The sequence below is a fragment of the Plectropomus leopardus genome, chromosome 13 (assembly GCF_026936395.1).
Source record: "Plectropomus leopardus strain MGB_pleo_1.0 chromosome 13, ASM2693639v1, whole genome shotgun sequence".
NCBI lineage: Eukaryota > Metazoa > Chordata > Actinopteri > Perciformes > Serranidae > Plectropomus > Plectropomus leopardus.
This window is the reverse complement of record NC_142188.1, coordinates 6,621,592-6,643,998: the sequence shown is the minus strand read 5'-3', so window position 1 is coordinate 6,643,998 and position 22,407 is coordinate 6,621,592. Positions and strand designations below refer to the sequence as shown.

The 22,407-nt window shown below is 40.4% G+C and overlaps 1 protein-coding gene across 7 annotated transcripts in view; it reads right to left on the bottom strand.

The window, feature by feature from the left end:
• The window catches only part of ehbp1 (EH domain binding protein 1), a 185,671-nt gene that overhangs the window by 137,730 nt on the left and 25,534 nt on the right, over nt 1–22,407 (bottom strand). For all 7 annotated transcript variants that reach the window (XM_088086125.1, XM_088086127.1, XM_088086128.1 and 4 more), the window contains exon 5: nt 18,488–18,541. In XM_088086125.1, the coding sequence (XP_087942251.1) occupies nt 18,488–18,541 (54 nt within the window). The remainder of the gene's footprint in view (nt 1–18,487; nt 18,542–22,407) is intronic.

Genomic DNA, 22,407 nt, shown 5'->3' with positions numbered 1-22,407 from the left:
GAGAGGGCCCCATAAAAACATTTTTGCAAGGTTTCGTTTGATCACAGAAGGTGCATACTTCCATTAAAAGGATGTGTTTAATTTGTTTTGTGTATTTTAAATGAGACCAGTATTTTTAAAATCAAGTGGGCAATTGCAATCCTCGCTATATGTTTAATGGTACCACAGTAAACTTGTTCTTTTCATTAATTTCAACTGACTTCTTAATTGATGACACATCTTGCTTCTGATGCCAATTATCTGTTTGTCAGGCAGGAAACTCCAGTGATCACATATATTAATGATCAGTCAACAGAAAAAACATGTCCAAGTATGTGTTTGTAAAACAGAGAAAAGAGACAGAGCCAGTTAGAGAGAGAGAGACAGAAGGGAGGAGATGAAGAGAGGAATGCCTTAATGCAGGGTTGCCTCTGATGGCAGCAGATGAAAGGAGGAGAGTCACAAACCAAGCAGCCCTTAAAAGGCCTAATCCTAACTGGGAGAGGAGGGTGGTTTATTGGGGACTAACCTCTTGCTGACTTGCAACCCAAACGCACACAGAAATACACTGAAGAAGTTTCACAATCCAGAAGTTCTACAATATTTCTAAAACCTCTCCAGATATTAAAGCTACCATCTTTGCATCGAAGAGCCGACAGACTGAATGATATTATTGAATATATTAACAAGAAAGAGCCTTAAAAGCTGTTTTGCAGCATGATGCACATGACATCAAAACAGCTTGAGGAAGAGGTTTAGAGCTGCAACAATTAACTGATTAGGCCTAATTGTCAACTGTTATATCAATTACCAACTAATCTGATAAATAATTAATCGGCTTGAGTATTTTTTTTTAAGGAAAAAAAAATTAAATTTTTGATTCTTGCTTCTTAAACATGAATATTTTTCATTAATAGTTTTCTTTGCCTTTCTATGGCAGTTTGGGTTGTGGAGAAAACAAGACATTTGAGGACGTCATCTTGGACTTTAGGAAACACTAATTTTCTGCTATTTTCTGACATTTTATACACCAAGCAACTTATCAATCAATCTTAAAAAATAATTGACAGATTAATAAATAATGAAAGTAATAGTTGCAGTCCTAATGAAATCGTTGCTATGATGACAACAGTAACCTGTGGCAACACTGGGGCTACAATTAACAATTTCATTATCGCTTCATTTATTGGGTTTTTTTTAAATTTAATTAAGTCTATGAAATGTCTGAAAAAATAAAAACGACAATACTGCAACTTTCAAGAGCCCGAGGGGCATCTTGTTTTGCTCAATTAACTGTTGAAAACCCAAGTAAATTATAGAAAGTTATTTAAAATGAGAAAAGAGGCAAATTCTCAGTACTGAGAATCTGGAAGTAGCAAGTTTGGCATCCTTGATTTTTAAATAAGAAACAATTAAGTGATTATTACAAGTGTCTTGAATAATCATTTAAACAACAACTGAAATCTGTCATTTCCAGTATGTTCTCCTAATTAGTCTGCGTCATAATTCATAACCAGAGAAAATGCTTAGATGGACACTGAGGCCGTATCTCATACACTCTCTTTCTCCCTTCATTTCTGTCCCTCCCACCCTGCCTCCCTCTCTCCCTCTCTCCCTCTCTCCCTCTCTCCCTCGCCTTATCAGTGTGTCCAGGGTGCCCTCCTCTCTTCGACTCTGCGGGTCTTTCTTTTGGGTGGCCCTCAGTGCCCCCCGCACACACTCAGACCCAGAGCATGCACTTCAGACAGGGGGCTAATGGGAAAATAAATTACCAGCAGGCAAAAGCCCTGGCTCTGCACTTCTGCTGGAGAGAGAGAAAGGGACACGGGGGGTTTGGGTAGAAGAGGGCGGGGGGTGGTCAAGAAATGGAAAGAGAGAAGGGTATAGAAGACGAAAATGAAAGACAGAGAGGTGGAATGCAAGGAGACTGGCGGAAAGAGAAGTAGAAAAGAGGGGAAAAGATGGAGAAAATGAGGTAGAGGGGGTGATGGAGAAAGACAGAGCCAAACGGGGGGAGGGAGGGAGAAAGATAGGTCGACGGGATTATAGCAGGAGTTCATCCCTGGTCTATGAAGTGCCTGCTCATCACTTTTCCCACCATTTCACCATCTCTGGCCATCACAGAGGCCTAAAATGGCCAATAACATCACCACACACACACATTGAGCCAATACCCCCAGCTACTGTATCTGGGATTGATTACTCCCCCTGCATGAAGCAGCAGTTCAGATATCAGGACGGCAGATTCACCACGCCGGCAGTGTATGTGTGTGTCCAGCAAAATCAGTTCCCACATGTGTACACACAGAAAGTTGGACAGATTTGAGTGCATGAGAGATGTTGGAGTGCTTGTGTGTGTGTGTGTGTGTGTGTGTGTGTGTGTGTGTGTGTGTGTGTGTGTGTGTGTGTGTGTGTGTGTGTGTGTGTGTGTGTAATAATGACGATGGTTGACCACCCAAGTTCTTGTGAGCTTTTGCCTCATTTTATAGTACACACTGACACAGAAGACACACATCTATTGCAGAAAGCTGTATTAACCAATATGTTTTCGGCAGAACTCGTGCTATACCAACAAAATCTGGCTTAATTTGTCACTATGAAAGCAAGACAATAAACTCCTGCGGGTGCTAACGAAAGACAATACTGGCTTTTAGTCATACAAAAGTTATTAAGTTTTTATTATGTTTTTAACATGCTGAATAAAATGCAATTAAAGTTCTTTTATTGTAAATCTGTATCCTTTATACTATTTTTTATGCTTATTTTATTGCTTTGTAAAGCTAGTTGAATCGCCCTGTTGTATGAAATGAGCTATACAAATAAAGCTGCCTTGCCTTTCTTTAGAAAAAACCCTTTTTCAAAAACATCTGTTGACGCGTAGACAGTGCCTCGATTTCAAGGTAGACAGGTACAGTGATGTGCAACTAAAATAATAATTCTTAAATTGCTAACACCGTATTCTGATTCTCCTCCCATCTTGTTTTAGCGTCACTACCAGATAACAGAGAAAAGGATGCTAAGAAGCTCAAGGGTTCAGTTGATAAAACTCCTAACAAGATCTCAGTCTGGATCCTCTTTACTTCACAGATATCAAATGATGATTTCAGGTAAAGACAACACAGGGACTTTGGGGAATCAGAATCTCTGTATCCACTCATTTCTCACTTTAAAGATGTTTGTTTTAGCTGTTTTAGGCAGCTGCTGAGATCTGACAGAGCTATGATAGGGCCCTAATCCAGAGCAAAGCTGATTTGCTTAAGGGTGGTGGGGGGGGGGGGTTAAGATGGCCTGTGACAAGAAACAATTGCCCCAAGTGAGAGTCTGCCTCTCTCCCACCCTGCTCCATGACAAAGGTGTACTCTCCATGCTAAGTGACAAATCTGGGGAGACAAAGAGCATTAGCAGGGTGATGCTCTGCTTCAGTGCCTCTGATTGTGGCCAACTCAAAGAGAATCTAATATGGATTTTAAAAAGAGGAGAGGGAGAGATTAGAATGAAAGAGAAACAATGAACACCTTCTACCAAGGGGGAATTAGTGGAGGGATTGGATAAGGAGCTGGTGTGTGTGTGTGTGTGTGTGTGTGTGTGTGTGTGTGTGTGTGTGTGTGTGTGTGTGTGTGTGTGTGTGTGTGTGTGCATGGGTGAGCACTTGTTCTTTGAAATTCTTTTTCCACGAAAGAACAATAGGGTTTCCCGATTCTGTTTATGTGCATCTAGATGCGAGACGCACTCACAAAAACACAAACAGCCCCCTCCTACATCAGTGTGTGTGTATACTGTGGGTGAGACATTTAGTCTGTGGTCTTTGCCGGAGTGATTTAGAAATGTTGAAACAGGAGCATAACCCTTAATTTACAGATTCATAGTGGACTCATCACCAACTAGAAGGGTGCTTGGAGAGCAAAGAACTAGCTAAAAACTCTATCTTGCAGTATTCAGCCCCTTCAGGGTGTTGCAAGCTCAAAATTTAGCAAATTCAGCCAATCCCAGTAAATTCTGTGCAGCCTTGCAATTTTGTCCAATCACCGCAACTTCACCACAAATTTGACCTCTTAAAATGGGTAAAATTCATTGTAAAATTGCATGCAGCATGTACTCAGCTTCTCTCTCTCTCTCTACATTTACTGTAGACTACCGCTGCAGGGCCGCATCTCTGTGACTGGGACACGGATACACACACAGTGACAGGGCTAACTGTTAGCACCACACACTTAACGATACCCAGTGTTTATTAATGGGTTTAAATCGAGCTGCTTCAAGTGTTCAACGTAGTTTCTACTTAGGCCATGTCTACAAACTGTATGACTGTCCTGCTATCGTGAGATGAACAGAAAAAAATGCAATGTGATCTTGCTTGATAAACCAATATTGTGTTGATCATAGTAGTGATAATACAGTATATTTTGAAAGACAAGCAAAGGGTGATTTAAAATCAGTCTGAGGGTCACAACTGGCCCCCGAGCTGGACTTTGGACTGGTTAAGGTGCTCAGTGTTGGATGTTAGCTGCTACTGCTGTGTTAGCTCGTGCTAAGGGTCGCCATACTGCCTCCAAAGGTCTTCTATTAACTGATAATAAAGCAGCTCAATACCATGCATATATTTAAGATTTTGTGCTTATCCGTAGCTTTATTCGTTATTGTTTCACCTTTGCTTAAAGAGCTTTCCTAAGCAAATCTTGTCAAGTGACACGCCTGATACAAGCCCCTCTCTAATGGTGGAAATGTGTCCTTCATCACATTACATCAACACCCATGGGTGTACACCTTTACTGCAAGACACCTCGAATTCCTGACCCCATCCTCTCTGGGTGCGGTATTTCAAGTACAGATTTATATCCCAAACAGAGACGTAGACATGTTTGGGGATCAGTCTAACTGTCAGTGGCTGGCTTAGCACTGGCATCAGAGCACATCACAAGACCCTATTCATTGCCACTTAGCAGAACAGTCGCCTCAGTTTGCCAGTAACTCTGTGTGTGTGTGTGTATGTGTGTGTGTGTGTGTGTGTGTTCACTCCCTAAAATGCTCACAGACAAACACACACGCACGAATTCACTGCGAGCGGATCTTGACGAGATAATGTCAAACGAGTCACCCTACACACAAGTTTAACCTAAGTTCATCACAAGCCTCTCCACACATATTCTTTCGCCACCAGCGCCCACACACACATTGCACGTATCTACCGAGCCAACGAGCCGCCCACGCAGGCCCAGCGGGTCAAGCTTGTGGATAAACAGGGGGATTTGCAGAGGGCAGTGTTTTGCGGGCCACACAGGCCTGTCTCCATCGCGAGCAGCCATCTTAAGTCGCACAGAGGAAAAATAAATAACCGAGAGATGGAGATAATAACTGTTCCGCTGTCCAATCGCTCCTCACGTCGCACCAGAACTGTCTGACCACCCATCAGCGGTGTGTAAGCCATGACACCAAAACAAGGTGAGAGGAGGATGAGGACAGATGTGGAAGAGGCTGATTAGAGCTGACTGAGGAGGAGGGCAGGTGACAGGATGTGAAGTCATGAAGTGATAGAGGGCGACCTCAGAGGTGACTGATAACAGAGGGCGTGGCAGCCAATAACCGACGGCTGAGGGCCTCCGAAGAGATATCAGGACTGAAACTCTCAGAAATTAGGGGTATGCCATATCATATCGTCGCCGATAATACTGGTAAATTTTTTAATATGATGAGAAAAATGAATATCGTAATAATGGCAATATTTCACCATATGACAGCATTATGACACATAATGCTGTTATTATTTGCAAACTTAAGAACCGAAATCAATTTTGTTCAGTTTTTATCGAATATTTCAAGGCGAACTACATTTTTGTTGACATATACAACATTAACACTCATTTTATTGCAATTGAATGTTTTTGAAATAAATAATAAATCATTGTAAGTATTTTTGTCGTATCGTCAAGAATGTCATTATTGTAAAAATACCCTGAAATACTGTTTTATTATTTTTCAGCCAAATTGCCCACCCCTATCAGAAACTATTTAAAAAACTGAAGACTTAGTGACATGTACTGGAAAATGGCAACATATTAGAAAAGAAGTTCACGACCTCGTTTGTATTAATGTTATGCAACTTGTGGGTCTGTACTGGATGTGTAGTTGCACATCAGGTTTTGCACAGAGAACAATTTAAAGAAGAGAAAGTCAGTGAGTGACATGACGTTTACAAATACGAGTCAACACACCTTGAACAAATAGCATTTCAGTCTATCTCCTTTGTTTTCCTTTTCTCCTCCTCTTATTTCTTCACTTCACTGTTGTTCGTTCGAGGCTCATCTTACACCAACCCCCCCAAAAACCTGATACAGTCGACACCTCTGCTGAACCTTGCCAGCATGTGTGTTGTAGGTGAATGCGTGTGTGTATGAGTGCTTAGGTGTGTGTGAGTCAGTGTGTCTTCTGGGTCAGCTCGGGGACAGGAGGCAGTAACAGGAGGAGGTGCGGCCTGTTTTCTCGACTGGCACGAGCCTGTACAACAGAATGGAGCTGGCAAACCCTGCAGGGCCCGGACATTCTTGGTCTGGGACAACAGCCATCATCATACTGTAACATAAATTAGCTTCCTTTGAGTTCACATCTTGTCACTGACATTTTAAAAAAATGTCTTTTCTTTTTTGGTCATTGCATGTCATAAAGGCTGCCAGCTGGAATCAGAACACGGACTTTAAGATTATGTGGTATGTGGCATAAACTTACCAGAATGCCCAAGAATTTCTGTTTAAAACACCCACTATCAGGTCAGGCTTGCCCTATAAAAATGGTATGGCACACAAATAATGAAACAAACTTTATTTAAGCAGCGATGGATTTAGTTTACACAATTATTTGCCTCTCGTAGCAAGATGTGCACTGTGCATGTGCTTGATAGACGCATCATGGGACATGCAATGCTAAATTATGCAAATTAACGCAAACATGTCATGCTAAAGTTTTTTTGGTTTTTTTTGCTGCTTCATACAAAAAAAACTTGTTTTCATTTTCCATGTCTAATGTTACCAGCCACAACTTCCCCTTTAAAGCCTCCTGCAGACTGTGAGAATCTTTTAAGTTCAGTGCAAGCTACACTGTGCAACATGGATCTAATAAACTTGGGTACATCATCAAGTTTGATGTATGCAGACTGTGCAATGACATCACCTACTGAATCGAAGGCTACAACCTACGTCCATCAATGTCAAAAAGCAAGAACAAAATGTTGTCGGAGTGCATCATCCATCTACGCCGCTGTAGTGGTGAGAGAAAAATTTAAACAAACAAATCAAGGCTGCACAACAGTTGCCTTTATGTGTGTTGGCAAAAATCTGAAGAGGAGGAGAATGTGGACAACGTCGTGGCTCGGGAAATGGCAAACTTGGCATGCCAATTTTGCAGTGAGAGCTCAAAGTAAGTATGAGCATCTTCAAGCATTTAGCTTTGTGGCGCTGATCAGTGCTTCACTTTATGGTGCATTTCTGTTGGCTGTAACAGTAGTCACAAAGGCCAGCCTTGAACCTCTCTCACTGTGGGAAGAAGGACCGCTGTTTAAGAGCCACGACCAAAGATATCACCATGTTTCTGTCACGATGGTCATCTTTCCTCTGAGACAGCCCAAATCGCAGTGTATACCGGGCTTTAGACAGGTTACATGCCCATGTGAAGTAGTCTGGTGACCTCCTACACTTAAGTCACAAGTCTAGAAAGGTAATGTTATAATCAATGTTAATCAACGAAAAGAATCTGTCTGATAAACAACCACAGCCCGCCCCACTCACAGTCCATTACAACCTGAAAACAAGCCAGAAACCACAGTACTTTAACAAAAGGCAGGCACCTTATTTTAGGATAAGCAAATCAGCATTGCTCTATTTTCTATGCAGACACATTCTCATAAATCACGCCAATAATTACACAATGATTTATCTCTTTTCCCAATGTTGTGTAGCTCTGGCTTACACTCTGACTCACAAGTTCCTTCACTGGCAGGGAAGCCACTACACAAACCGATCGGGACGCACAGAGAATATGTTGGTATTAGCTTTCAGTGCACAGCAAACACAACAAATCTTGTTAGCAGTCGACTTTCAGCAGGTAGGTCTTGCCACCTAAACAAGATGCAATCCCCTTTTTTGGCCAACAAATCCCAATATATCTCACCTTGTTTAGTCCTGTTACAGAAGCAGCCCCCCATTCAGTGTGTATATTTCACAGTGGTGTGATGTATTATCATCCATTTAAGTTTTGCCAAAATACTGAATGCATGGTTTGAGTCGCAGTTTGTCACATCAACATCTCCAGTCAAAACACACACACTAACTTGGGCTGTTAGGTTTATCCTGTGAAGGCCACACAGGTGGGAAAACGGATGTTTCCCAGGTGACACTTGTATTTTGATGTTTATTTTGGGGTCAAACGTCACACTGTATGAGGCAAAACAAAACCTGTTTGGGCTGGTTTAGACTCTGCATGTGTGTGTACTGGCCAGAAATGTATCTATATGTGTCTGTGTGTGACGGGATGTGAGTGCGGCTGCGTGTGAGATTATATATTGTATATGTACACATACAGTGCGCCTGTGTATGCGCCTATGTGTATATAAAAGAGAAACACTGAGTGTATGAGGGTGCACATATGACTGTGTGTGTTTGCTGCAGTGTCTGGTGACATCTGCTGCGTTGTTGGCTGAGAGCGGCGCGCAGCGGGCTGCAGGAGCCTCAGACTAAGGAGATGAAAGCTGAGGTCACAACCTGGACCAGTGGGACAAGACACACTCACTCACACAACACACAAATACAAAGTCACACATGCAAACATAAAGACATACACACAGACTGTATGCACATGGCACGCGCACACGCACATGCACATGAGCGCACGCACTCACACACACACACACACACACACACACACACACACACACAGCAGACATATGTCCCTCACACACACACAGCATGCAGAGGGCAATACAACAACACAAGGACGGGAGATGTAAGAATAAACAGGGCAAAGATAAAACAGTTAAGCAGACAAAACAATATGAAGAGAGACTAAATACAAAGCCCCACACACACACACACACACACACACACACACACACACACACACACACACACACACACACAGTATGAAAAAGATGATGCAAGCACAGAAAGCAAAGCCCCGCATCATCAGGGGCAACAGTTTAATCAGTTTAATTAACAAACACATGCATGTATGCATGTAAGCAAAAATACACACACACACACACACACACACACACACACACACACACACACACACACAGATAGAAGATATGGTGTGTGCCAAGAGATAGTGTGCCAAAAGCTGTACAGAGCAGAGTGTGCCTGTGTGAGTATGAGTGCATGTGTGGGCTAGAAGACACGTATGAATAGATACATATATTAAAATTATAGCTACAAATAGGGAAATACTGATCTAAATGTAGATTTAAAAAAAATATTAGACAATATTGGGGATGCACCAATTGTGAAATTCCAGGCTGATCCCAACATTTAAAATAACAATTTGGCTGATACTAATGTTTTTTGTTGATGTTTATTTTGCTTTTGTTATTTATTTTGCCTTTATGAAAGAGAAACAAGGAAATCTTCATTACAAAAAAATTATCTGTTTCAAAGTCATAAAGCACAAATTTAATCATACATATTTATGAAACCTTGAAAATAACCTTCAGTCGCATGAAAAACATTTTAAAGAGTGCTTCAAAAGCCGTTTTATTGAATTCAATATGTCATAATTCCCTCTCTAAAATCTACTTTATAATTCTTTGAAAACACTAACAAATGTCTCCCTCTAACAGCTCTTATTATTCAAGTTTATCAAACTTCCCTCTACAAGATTACATATGAACACATCATGAGGATGTTATAATTTCCTTTTCCTAATACCCATTTTAACTGAACAGAGCTTCAACGTGTCATGATATAAATGCAACCTCCATCAGCAGTTTTTTCCTGCAACCAGCCACCAGCTAACAGCTAACGTTAACCCGCTCTCCTCCCACCGATGTCAACATGGATTCATTGTTTAAACTGTAGCGTTGTCAGGGTAAAAAAGGAGTGCATCATCTAATGTGTCAATAGCGCGTTATCCCAAATTCGTCTAAGGGAAAATAGAATATGTTTTGGGGAAAAACAGAGAACTTCCTCGGGATGAAAGGAGGCCATAAGTCTTGAGCCCTTATTTTTCGCCTGCGCATCACTGATGTGACAAAGGGAAAAACATTAGCCACTGCCATCAGTAAATGTCATCTTATCTATCAGGTAGGCCAATGATAGTCAACAAGGCGAATATCGGCTGATACTGAGAAATCGGTGCATCCCTCGTAATCAGATTAAATGCCAAAACACGAAAATCCTGGTCATTTGTTTTGTCTTTGTATTTACATTGGATTGTGTTATTTATACAAAAATACTTGTGCTCTCTCTCTCTCACACACACACACACACACTCAATAACGAACACAAATACAGTCTCCCAAATGGACACCACCCCACACACGCTCAGACACAGATATGGTACCACACAAATACAACACCGGCACAGAGACGTAGTTAGGGACACACACACACACCTCATGGTGGTGGTAGCAGTTAGTCAGCAGACTAGCCATGTGACGGGGTGGCGTGGTGTGGATTAGGGGGCCAGTAAGCCTATTAGGGCGACAGGAGGGACCACCCGGCCTCCACAGCCACCTACAACCCACAAACACACACACACACACACACACACACACAGCGCACCCTAACGCATAACTGACTGGACACACACACAAAAACATAGTTCGCCAGACACAGGTGCAGTTTCTCACTAACGACACCAACACACACATAGAGACACACAGCAAGATACAGACACACACTTTTTTCTTTGCTGGGAGCTTAATTCTGTAGAGTAATTTGCTCTACATTGTGTGTGTCTTCATTTTCTTATTCAGCCCATAATACTGTGTGTGCTCCAATGAACAAAAATAATACATTTTAGCTGCGAAGTGGCAGAAAATGGCAGCATTTAGAGTTGTAATAGCTATGTGTGTGTGTGTCTCCAGTGTGAGCTTACTGTGTGGTTGTGTGTATGTGCCCGCGTGGGGAGGGGTCCAGGCATGGGGGGTAATCACCAGCATCTGTTGCCTCTCCTCAGGGCGATTAATTAGATTAAATTAATTTGGAAAGCGTGTGTGAATGTGTGATCCCATACTAAGAATCCCCCCGCCTCCCTACAGTGACACACACACACACACACACACACACACACACACACACACACACACACACTAATTTACATCCTTCCAGGTTCTAACTATAAAGCATATATTATTCAAAATTAGCACCATGAGCACACATGAACAACACACACGCTCTTCTTCCTAACACAATAAATTAGGCCTTTTGAGTTCCCCAAACTATTTAAGAAATGGGAAACGAGCAAAGGTGAAAACTTTGGAGACACATGCGTGCACACGAGCGCAAATTAATCCCAATTTGTCGGCCTCGGCACGGGAGAAACTTTTGGGATTTCATACTTCATACCAGCTTTTGTCACCTTTGCGTGAATAGCCAAGGGCTGAAATAATTGTGTTTTTCTTCCCCGAGGCCCAGTCAGCGCTCACAAGCCACTGGCCTACGTAATGTGTTCCAGACAGAGAGAGGGGAGGGAGGGGGGCAATATACACACCATGGGTACAATACAGAGAGAGGGTGTGTGTGTGTGTGTGTGTGTGTGTGTGTGTGCGTATAGGTGATGGAGGTAGGCTGGCCTGTGTGAGTGTGAGTGGTTGGGTGTCATGGTTTTTCATCTTGTGCGTGGTGAGATGACTATGTGTCGGTGTGTGACTGTATGAGTGTGCGAGAGTGGGAGGAATGTGGCGTGGAAATGGCCTTAATGGAGTTGGATGTGGTCCACAATAGACAGGACATCACCTCAGAGAGAGGACTGAGAGGAAGAAAGGGACAGAGAAGAGAAAAGAAAGCAGGAGCAACATGGCCGAAGGAGTGATACAAACATTACTAAAAACCATGATTTAAAGAAAAAAAAAAAGAAATTCCTCATTACACTGTATTTCCTTGTATAAGTCAAAGTCTTTAGACACTACTTTAACCCTTTGACACGAGCAAATTGGCTTGATTTCTTTCAAAAACATGGAACAACGGCAGTGAGCAACTAAACTTTCCTCTAAATTAGAAAGATAAAAAATGAAAAACGTTTTCTAAAAATAAAGTGAAAATCAAAAAAAAAAAATAAAAGAAAGAAAATGCTCTGAAAAAGTGCTTAAAATAATTAATAACAATTTTGTAAAATAATTTCAAAAATATTGTTATGATAATGATAAATACAGTTTTTGGGACATTTTTGTCCTAGCTTTTCTAAAAATAATTTTCCAGATCTACTAATTTCTTACAATTTACCGGAAAAGTTCTTATGAAGTTGCTTATTGTCTTTTTTTCAATGTTTTGAAATCTGAGAAAACCTATTTTAAATACTTGTGAGAGCGTCTGAACGCAGCACAAGAAAAAGGATGTCGTTCCAGGTTTCAAGGGGTTAAAGCAGACCCTTGTTCACAGACCCTACCTTTGGCTGTCAAACATTTTATTTAATTAAAAACTAAAGAAGGTTAGTATTCGCCAGGTTATTTCACATTTTTGTATGAGCGTGTGGCAAATGTTTCCCCCTAAATGCGTCGAAAAAACACATTCATCCTAAATGCAATGATTGTGTCAATTTAAAGTATTTAAAGAGGCGGTTAAAATCCGTGAGTGGCAATTTCAAAACCGATATTTAAAATGAGGAAACATGCAGGAGACAGGCTGTCAAACAGTGTAAGCAGCGATTTGGCAGAGCAGCCGTAGATTTGGAAATTCCTTCTTTTCTGAGTGACATTGATGTAATGTGAGCGAAAAAAGGTGAAGTGTGACTTGGAGGAAGGAAGATGGGGGGGGGGGCGCAGGGAGAGTGGGCCTGAAGTGAGTATCACTGTATATTCAATGTATTCAGACATGATAGCTGCTCACTTTAAATACAACAGTCCTGTGTGTGCGTGTGTGTGCGCGTGTGTGTGTGGGTCTGTGCGTTATTTAAATCCTCCCTCAAAGCTTTGAAGATGAGGGAAGTTGGTCTACCATCTCCAGCTTTAGTTGATATGCAAACGCAAAGAGAATACACACAGATATACATACACACATTAACCCCCCACTGCACATACACACACACAAAAGAGCCTGTCAGCACAATGCCTTCAAATATAGCCGTCCAATCTTTTGACTCTCAATTTGCCCACCTTTTTGATAATACGCGCCTATTTGAAAAAGGGTGAAAGGCAAGGGTAGCATGCAATTTAGAGATACTACTGTGTAGCCATTTTCAGCCTGCCACCTCTCTCTCTCTCTCTCTCTCCATCGCTTTCTCTTCTCCGCTCACTCTCTCTCTCCATCTTTTGATTATGCGATTCGCCTTGGCAGACGAACAAATAGAGGAGAGAAAAAGGTAGTGTTTGACACTGCCATTTTCAATGACAAAATACAATCAAACCGGGGCCAGTAATTCGACTGGGAGGGATTAGCCTAGTGCGAGGTTGGGCCCCCAGATTAAGACGAAGCCACAGCGCGGGGATCTTGAATTTCATCATCTCCGGCGCTCGGGCACAATGGCGTATTCTTCCCCTTTCTCCTCCGCCGTCTGATGAGGGGTCAGGAGAACTCACCTCTCCTCTTCTTCTGTTCCTCCTGCTCAGAGCAGCACTCAGTGCCGCATTCATTCATCGTGCCTGACTTTATATTAGCTTAGATACCTGAAAGGTGGGGGTGGTGTGTGAGCAAGGGGGGGGTCAAAGCTGTCTATACACTCATGCATGCACACCGGGTCAGAATATGATCAGAAATGTACAAACATCTTACATGTTTGAATAACGTTGTACTTTACTCACACGTGTTTCAACAGAGACATACAGGCACATGCAGCCACACAAAGATTCATTTCCTACTGACACACAAACACAAACACTCAGGTCACATAAGGGGGCGATCCAGCAGATTTATCTGTGGATGTTTGAAAAATGTTTGTCACAGATCTTAGGGTAGACTGCCCTCTTGTGGCCAGTTTATATAGCTCCTAAATTTCTGCTCATCTGCTCTGTTAATGATGAGAAAACAGGAGCCAGCTGCACAATTAAAAGCATAATTGCATGTCTTAAATTAAAAAGCACACTGCACTTTGTCTAATGTCTAAAACATTCAGTTTAGTAAATAATATGAATTTTCACTTTTTTCACTGAAAATATGTAATATATGTGAAGGTGAGAATTACTTGAGCATGATGCAGCTCCTTTGCAAACCAACCTTCATATGTACTTCTTTCTGTCTGTCTCATATAGGAAGTAACAGTGAGTATTCTGCGATTCAACATGTGTAAGTCACAGCAGAGCACCAATCAGCAGCACTGCAGTACCAGACAAACAAGGAAGCATCTGAGTTTTGTTTCTTTTACATGCTGTAAAAGCTTACAATACACATGAACTTTCTGTGGAGATATCCTTAAGCAAGCATTCGAATACAATATTAAAAAGGACAAAATAACACACTTTTGTCTCAGATTATTTCGTACTTGTGGATGAAGCTACATGTTGTCCTCTAGTGTAATGATGTGTTTTTTGGGGTTTTTTTTCCAAAAGCTGCCATCTTCTCTGAATAAATCTGACTCATGCTTCCCTGGCTTCAACATTTAGCTTAAAAAAGCCTGAATCAAACAACACTGATCAGCTGTTAGATTTTAACATTATAAAATCAACAACAAAGAGATCGGGACTAGGGTTGAAACTAGCGAATATTTTCATTATCAGTTTACCATTATTTCCATTATTTTCCTTAATCATTTGGTCTATAAAATGCAATAAAAAGAAAATAGTAAAATAAGGCCATCCAAGTTTCTGAAAGTCTAGAGGGATGTCTTTAAATGTTTGGTACCCTTAGTCCAAAGCCCAATAATATTCTGTTTAATATAAAACACAGAAATCAGAAAAGCAAAAAAGACTTTTTAAATTTTTTTTTGCCATTTTTGCATGAAAAACTACTCACACAATTAATCAATTATCACAATAGTTGGCACAACTCAGAGCTACAGTCCTGACAACCACTTGTAAAACTACAAGAACAAATGAAAAATAGCTGCTGATATGTGGGTTTTTACCAAGATTGTAGAGTTTTGGGAGGACAAATGTAATGTCTTTTAAATTTAAATTAAAAAAATAAAAAATAGATTGAAAATGTCTATGCTCTCTGTTTGCAGAACCTAGAGGTCGTATGGAGTTTGTCAAAAGAGCCCTTATGTATGCAGCTCCATATGTGTGCACACTTCAGCAGAATGACTTAAAGCTGCACCACTTAAAATAGATTTTTAATCTCAAGAGGTTTTTCTGGGTAAATAAAGGTTTAATTAAATAAAAAATTAAGTAATTAAATGACCAAACTTTTTTTAAAAAAAAAAGTGTATTTATAAAAAAAATTTAAAAATCTAAACCAAGCATACTGTGCACGTGCGCCCTTCCTATGTATTATTTATAAAACTGCTCCAATGTCCTAAACCCCCGAAAAAGCATTTTCTAAATAAACAAATAAAAACATAAATCACACCATTTCCCTTTCTCTCACAGTGCCTTTGCCATCTTTTCATCATAACTCCCACTGCCTCGGTGTATGTAAGTATAAGGTTGCTTTCTCCCTCCCTCCCCTCTGTCCTCCCTCCCTCCTCCGTGCTCTCCATTCCTGCTGTCAGGGGGCTGGTGTGGCTTTGATCTTTCTGTCATTAGTCAGGTATGCAGAGACACAGGCAAACCCACAAACTTGTCTTTTTCTCTCTCTTTCTTGCTCTCTTTTCGCTCTCTCCCACGCTCTGGCCGGAGAACACCGGCTGACCTGCTTGTCTTCTCTGCTTTCTATCAAAGAGAGAAAGGTAGAGCTGTTTCTGCTGTCGTGCCTTTGAGCTTGACGTATACCAAAAGTGACAGTGGCAAAGCACTCAGCCAGCTCTACTTCTTTTTTTTTACCTACATACTTAAAAAAAGGGGGGTTGAGGAGTCTCAGAGGTCTATCCCTGTTGATCACTTGCGATGCCCCCCCTCTCTCAGAAGTCAAAAAGTTTACACATCAGAGCATTTTGGAAGTTGGCACTAGCTTTAAGTATTCATTAAAGATTTATTTGCCCATCTTAGTGACTCTCATAACTTTAAAATGTTTAAGATTAATTCCTGATAAAGTACTTTATCTCTCACATAACGGCTCATGTTTCCTTAAAATGAAGCAAATCTGTTTCTAAAATGTGAAATAGCATTACCCTCACAAACGCTCCGTAAAAGACTTCCATGTCAGCAAAAACAAAGTCAGAGCAGAGTAACTTTTTTCTTCAGCTGGTGAATAACATTCTTCACCTCTTACTATTACAGCAGTTTTGGCAGCACATGTCGAGGCCTGTGTTTCTCAGAAATACAAAACGGGCATAACATACAACAGTTAAATGAAACGCCCTTAAGAGTTTGTTAGTGGTCTTTCAAACTGGCTTCTTCAAAACCTTGACCAACACAATCAAATGTGAGCACCAAACAGAGACACTCTAACACTTCAAAAGCTTGCACTGAAAGCTTTTCCTGCTATCTGTGTCAGTGCATATCCTGCAGGATGGCTCCTCCTTCAACAACACAACCAGAACAGGCACCTGTGACAACATAGACCCACCATGTTGAAGTGAATCCCTACTTGATCAAAAGGCACTGCTCTATCACAGATCTTCCCCTCTGATCCCACAGAGCAAAAATAATTACAATTAATTACTACAATTAGTAGAATTACACAGAGAGATGCTGTAATGATCTCTTCAAATATAACTGAGCACAAATTGAATCCAAAGCAGACAATATATCTTTAAAGTTACAGTTGGAAACTTTTATCCAAAAAAAAATACATTTTATATAGTTTGTAAAACTGTCACTATATTCACACAGCATTAAATGAGAAAGGCTTTTTTTAGAGCCTGTAAAAAAAAAAAACCCAAAAAACAAAAAAAAACTGTCTTCTTCCTGCTCTGTGGCCTTACAGTATGCGACAAATACAACCAATCAGAGCCGAGGAGTCTCAAACACAGCTGTCAGTCAAACACCGCTCATTAGCTGGAGTCAAACTGTCGAATTGGACAGTGCTGAACATATGTGAATCAAGATTCTGTAACTGCAGCTTCATTGCTTTCTAACTGCAAAATGAAAAACTTCATGACTTGGCTGTCATATAGGATACATGTTAAACGGGAGTACTGAGCACCGCCCACCAGCCAGACAAACTTCCTCATTTTACAGCAAAACAGTGTGCTAAATTATGTTTGTGAAAACATTTTAGGTGAGAAAGACATGTTAAACAATCTTGATTAACTTTTAATCAGCGCTGCTTTTTTTGACCAGAGTCCATGGAGAGATTGACATGATTTACAGCTGCATTAGAGACTCCTCAGTTTTGACCAGTTGTTGCTCACTGCGCCGCAGTCTGATTCTATTCTGCACTGCCACAGAGAGCATTTTTTCTCTCAAGGCTAAAATACGTGTAAACGCAAAGACCTTATTTATTCAACATGTCTGTATTACTTAGACATGGGCTCCAGTAGATGTAGTAGAAAAACACAGCAAATCATTTGTGAACAGCAAGTTTCCAGTTTCCCGGTCACTGGTATACAGTCTCCTCTCTTCTCCCTTTCCCTTTGTTCCCTTCCCTTTTCCCTCAATCCATCCCTCCCATTTTCCCAAATTGCTCAATCAATTCGTCTTTTTTCTCCTTCCCTGTTTTTGAGTCCTAGTTTTCATGTAATACTGCAAAGCATGCGATGACCCTTGCCTTTGCTTTAAAAAAATGATGTGAACATTATTATAAAATCCAAGAAAAGGGTGGAAAAATCACTATTGCATTATGAAAATGACTTCAAACGCATTCATAAATTTGTAAATAAATGGATATATAACGGATGAGAACCCTTGTTGGTAGTTAAGTGAACTCAGTATTACACAAGCACACCTGAGGTTTGTGGCCTCAGGATGTGGCCTGAAAAAGACATTGACAAAAGCTTATAGAAATTCAGGCTGTTACTATGATAAACACACAAATACACACACACACACACACACACACACACACACCTGTGCTAAACTGTCTTTGTGGTAATACATGTATGCCAACATGCTGTAAGTCAGCACTGTGGTTTAATCTGAGAGCTTCCATCCACACTGACAGAAGCATGTAATAGCACAGCTTGACCACATGGTGGCAGTAACTGTATATGTAATCCAAAAAACATTTACCTAGAGAATAGCTGATAATGAGGAAATTTGTTTGTCTAGTTTAAAGTTGTCATCACTAGTCATTGCAAACGACCCTGCTTGTGCATTTTAGCTAGGCACCCAATCATACAGTACCGTACCCCTTAATAAGGTTAAAGAAAATACAAAAACAACAATGGTACTCACATTTTCAATGACAAACGTCCACTCTTTGTCTTCAAACTCCTCTGCATGGGGGTCCTACAAGAGAAACAGACAAAACAATGCTTAAATACACAATAAATAATATATTAGAGCCGACTACAATGGCTTTTTGATCCAGCATTAAAACTACACATCAGAAACAATTATGAAACATCACACAACATATCTTGAGCAAAAGTCAATTACTCAACCATGAAGCAAATCATGTATTTAACTGGAGATTTTCATTTTGGTCATAACTGTGTCAAAGGACCTACAACACAAGAGCTCTGACACAGAAAACTGCAGTTTATGATTGACAGCTCTGCCAACACTCTTTCTATTCTCACTCCATTCACCCACTGACCCGGTCTGTCGGTCCTCCTTCCTGTCTCACTCATGTGTCAAATGTCTTGAATGAATGTGATAACTTTTAATCGAATGATAATGAGCTACTGAGTATCTGTCTGGTTGTGACAACCATCTGTGAACTGTGTATGTGGACTCAGTTGCCACTTTATTCGGTACACGTGGCTAAAATGAATGCAGTCTAACTGAACAGTCCTTTAAATCCTACCTGCTTCATGTAGGTTATAATGTTATAATGTTGAGTTTTAGAGAGGGGTGTTTTCGAGGCTGCAGTTTGCGGTGCTGCTATTCCATTATACTGACAGATGTTTATATTCTGTCATAAATAACCACGTATATCAATAAAACTGGGCCAAACAGCAAAAAGACTTCTCTGTATAATACAATACGGTTCAACAGCAACACAAAATGAATCATACAAAATGATACACCTGTATCAACACCCTGCTAACACTTTCAACAAAACATTACATCTTTCATGAATGCAGGATTTATTGCAGGAATGTTTTGTTAGATGGCATTCGTTTTAGCAAGCTGTACCTACCACTGGAAATTAACTGTATTTCTGTATACACTCAAATGATTTCTCTTAATGTGAAATCAGGAAGGTAAAACACAACACTAGAACACCAAACATCCATAAATCATGACACGAGAACACAAAAAAATACAAACTATACATGTTTCTGACTCTGTCTTTTTGTCTGTCTGGTCCACTTTGCCTCTCTGATATAGTCTACTTATGTCTCTGTCTTGCCTCATGTCCTGCCTGTCTAGCTCGCTGTGAGGTGATGAGAGGAGACCGTAATGGAGGCAGCAAGACAGCAGGAAGCTCTGTGTTACTGAGCTGGCACAGATGACCTTCACTGCCCTTCAGGAGCACATACAGAGGCACAGATACATGCAACCACAAATTACTGCTGGACACACAAATATATGCAGATCTATCCTATTCACACACACACGCTTATTCACACAAACAATGCACGTTTAATCCTGCACTAAAGCAAAAATACGCACAACGCACTGCTGAGACAATGAAAAACAATGAATCATTTATTTGCGCAACACGAAAATTATAGTTTAATAGTTGGTGAAGTAATTTATCAGGTTAAAATCTAAATTTAGCTTAATATAGCTGCATTTCTCTGACTCATTTTATTAAAAATCAGATACAATGGGGATAAACATTAAAATAGCTCTTCTGATACATCAGGTAATATGAGACAGACGTAACTGTAACTGTTGCTCACACGACTGCGCTTACTTTTTGCCTTTCAAAGACAAAATGATTAATCAATAAAATCAATATTGAGTACAATCGTTTGTTGCAGCCACAGTACTACACCTACACACACAAGCAAACACATGCACCGGCGCTCCCTTCTGTCTGCCTGCGCCTCTGACACACCCCAGGAAATCAATATTCCTGCAGTCTGGCACAATAGTCAAACACAACACCCACATGGACACAAACACACACAGCCAGTCATACAGCTGCCTCATCCTTCCTTTATTTCACAGCAACATAAACTGATTCTAAAAGCCAACAGAGTCCAACATTATCAGCCATCTCAGTTTATCCTCAGTTTATAGTGTTATCTGCAGTGTTTAGTGATTTTGGTAAACATCAGCTACAGATCAGTGACAGTATACAACCCTGATTTGACCTATTGTCATTGCTAAAATGTTTTAAAATTAACACGGTTATATTAAACTCTTTTGCAAGTTTGTAAAATGCAGATGAGAAAAAACATCTTAAGCCAAACATGCAGAGTTTTACTGAGTACTGGCTGGTACTAAGTGCATACTCTGCTATCTGAACATCTCTCTTCTGATTGATTTTGCCTGCAAAATGAGCAGTCAGATTGCTACCCGGTAAAGTTACATATTAATTTCAGTATTTTTTTGCCGTCTATAAAGTTCAGCTCAGGCTGCATGCTGATGTACATCTCCCTGAGGTACAGGCTGCAATACTGCTGAGCTCAGCTGTTTTCACTGCAGAACTTCAGGCCAGACATGGGTATGAGAGCATCTCTAAATCACTCTTACCGTTTACTTTAACCTTCAGTCGACATACTGCAGAGATATCTCAACTGTGAGTTGGACTTCTGCAGATTTAGGACAAAATTAAGCAGTCTTTTTTTTAATTGAATGGACAACTTAAGCAATTTAGTATTGCACATAAAGTTGGGTGACTCGAGAGACAGATGGTCAAAATCGTTGCAGCAGAGGTTGTTTATATATCCTTACTTTTTGTTCCTCCTATGGCTCAAGCTCTGAAAACTCTGGAATCTAAATTTGATGCAACCATCATATTTTGCTCACTGTCTGGTAAATGCTATAAATTCCAAAATCCATGTTTTGCTGACTTTGCATCATGCATTTATTGTTTTGTCTTATCAGGGCCACAAAATACATTTTACAGCAATCTTAACAGGATGATGAGGAGGGATAAACAATAGTACTAGCATGTCATCAGTATTGGCAGGTAACGGCTTTAAAATGAAGTATCAGCATTGGTCTGAATTAAATATTACTACTGACATGACAGGCTGATATAATGACCTTTTAATTAATGCGACATTAATTAGTTGAAATGGGTCATATTTACCCTGGTTTTCACTACTGATAGGACTGTCTCAGAGAGAGCATCCTCCAAGCCTGTTAAAGTGGGACGAATTTTTACAGTTTTGCTTAAAATTTGATACATAAAAATAAATATAGTATGTTTTGGATGTAAAGTAAGGTTAATTACTTTTCTTGTTTTGCCCAGAAAATGTGTACATTTTCAAAAGCACTGTATTGTGTTGTCTGCCGCCAGTCTGCCACCATGATAAGAGGAGGCGTAATATGTTAATTCCACTTCCAGTTTAGGTGGAAAAAACACATGTGTATATATCATTAACAGCAATCGGCTAAAATGAGTTAGAAAGTATTAGCATATCTGATATTGGCAAAAATCCATTATCCTGGATTCCTGAGTTTCTTTGTGAAGAGTGAACTGTCTTTTATCTGCAAAACTGGTGGAGTTTCATTTAAAAATGAATCCCTTTTTGTATGAAACCCACGGAAAAATTCACCCCAGCTTTACAACTCTATGACACTATAACTCAGCAGGGCCGAGTTTGTCTCCCAGTGATCGGATATCCCCTATTTTTCACTGTAGCAGCTGTAGTGTTAGAACACTGTCCAACAAAGATGCCAAGCTTTTAGGCAGCAGAGGCAATGCTATTTGGTTTGTGGCTTTATTAAACTGATGCCTGTGAACTGTGCCCTCAGTTGCCTTGCTTTGTGTCTCATTACAAAAAGTGCTTTATTACTTCCTCTGGGACAGGAAGTGGAAATGAGCCCAGAATAGAGGAACACTATCATGTACAGCAGTGCCAGACAAGCAAAGGCCTTGAAAACTCAGTCAATGCCCATGAAGTTGGTCTTTTTTTCCCTTTGAACTTCAACAAGACATCCCAATGTGACCTTTTCAGTGAAAAAGCAACACAAAACAGAGGCAGGTACATAGATATTTGTGGCAGGAGGTCTAGTAAAGAGACAGA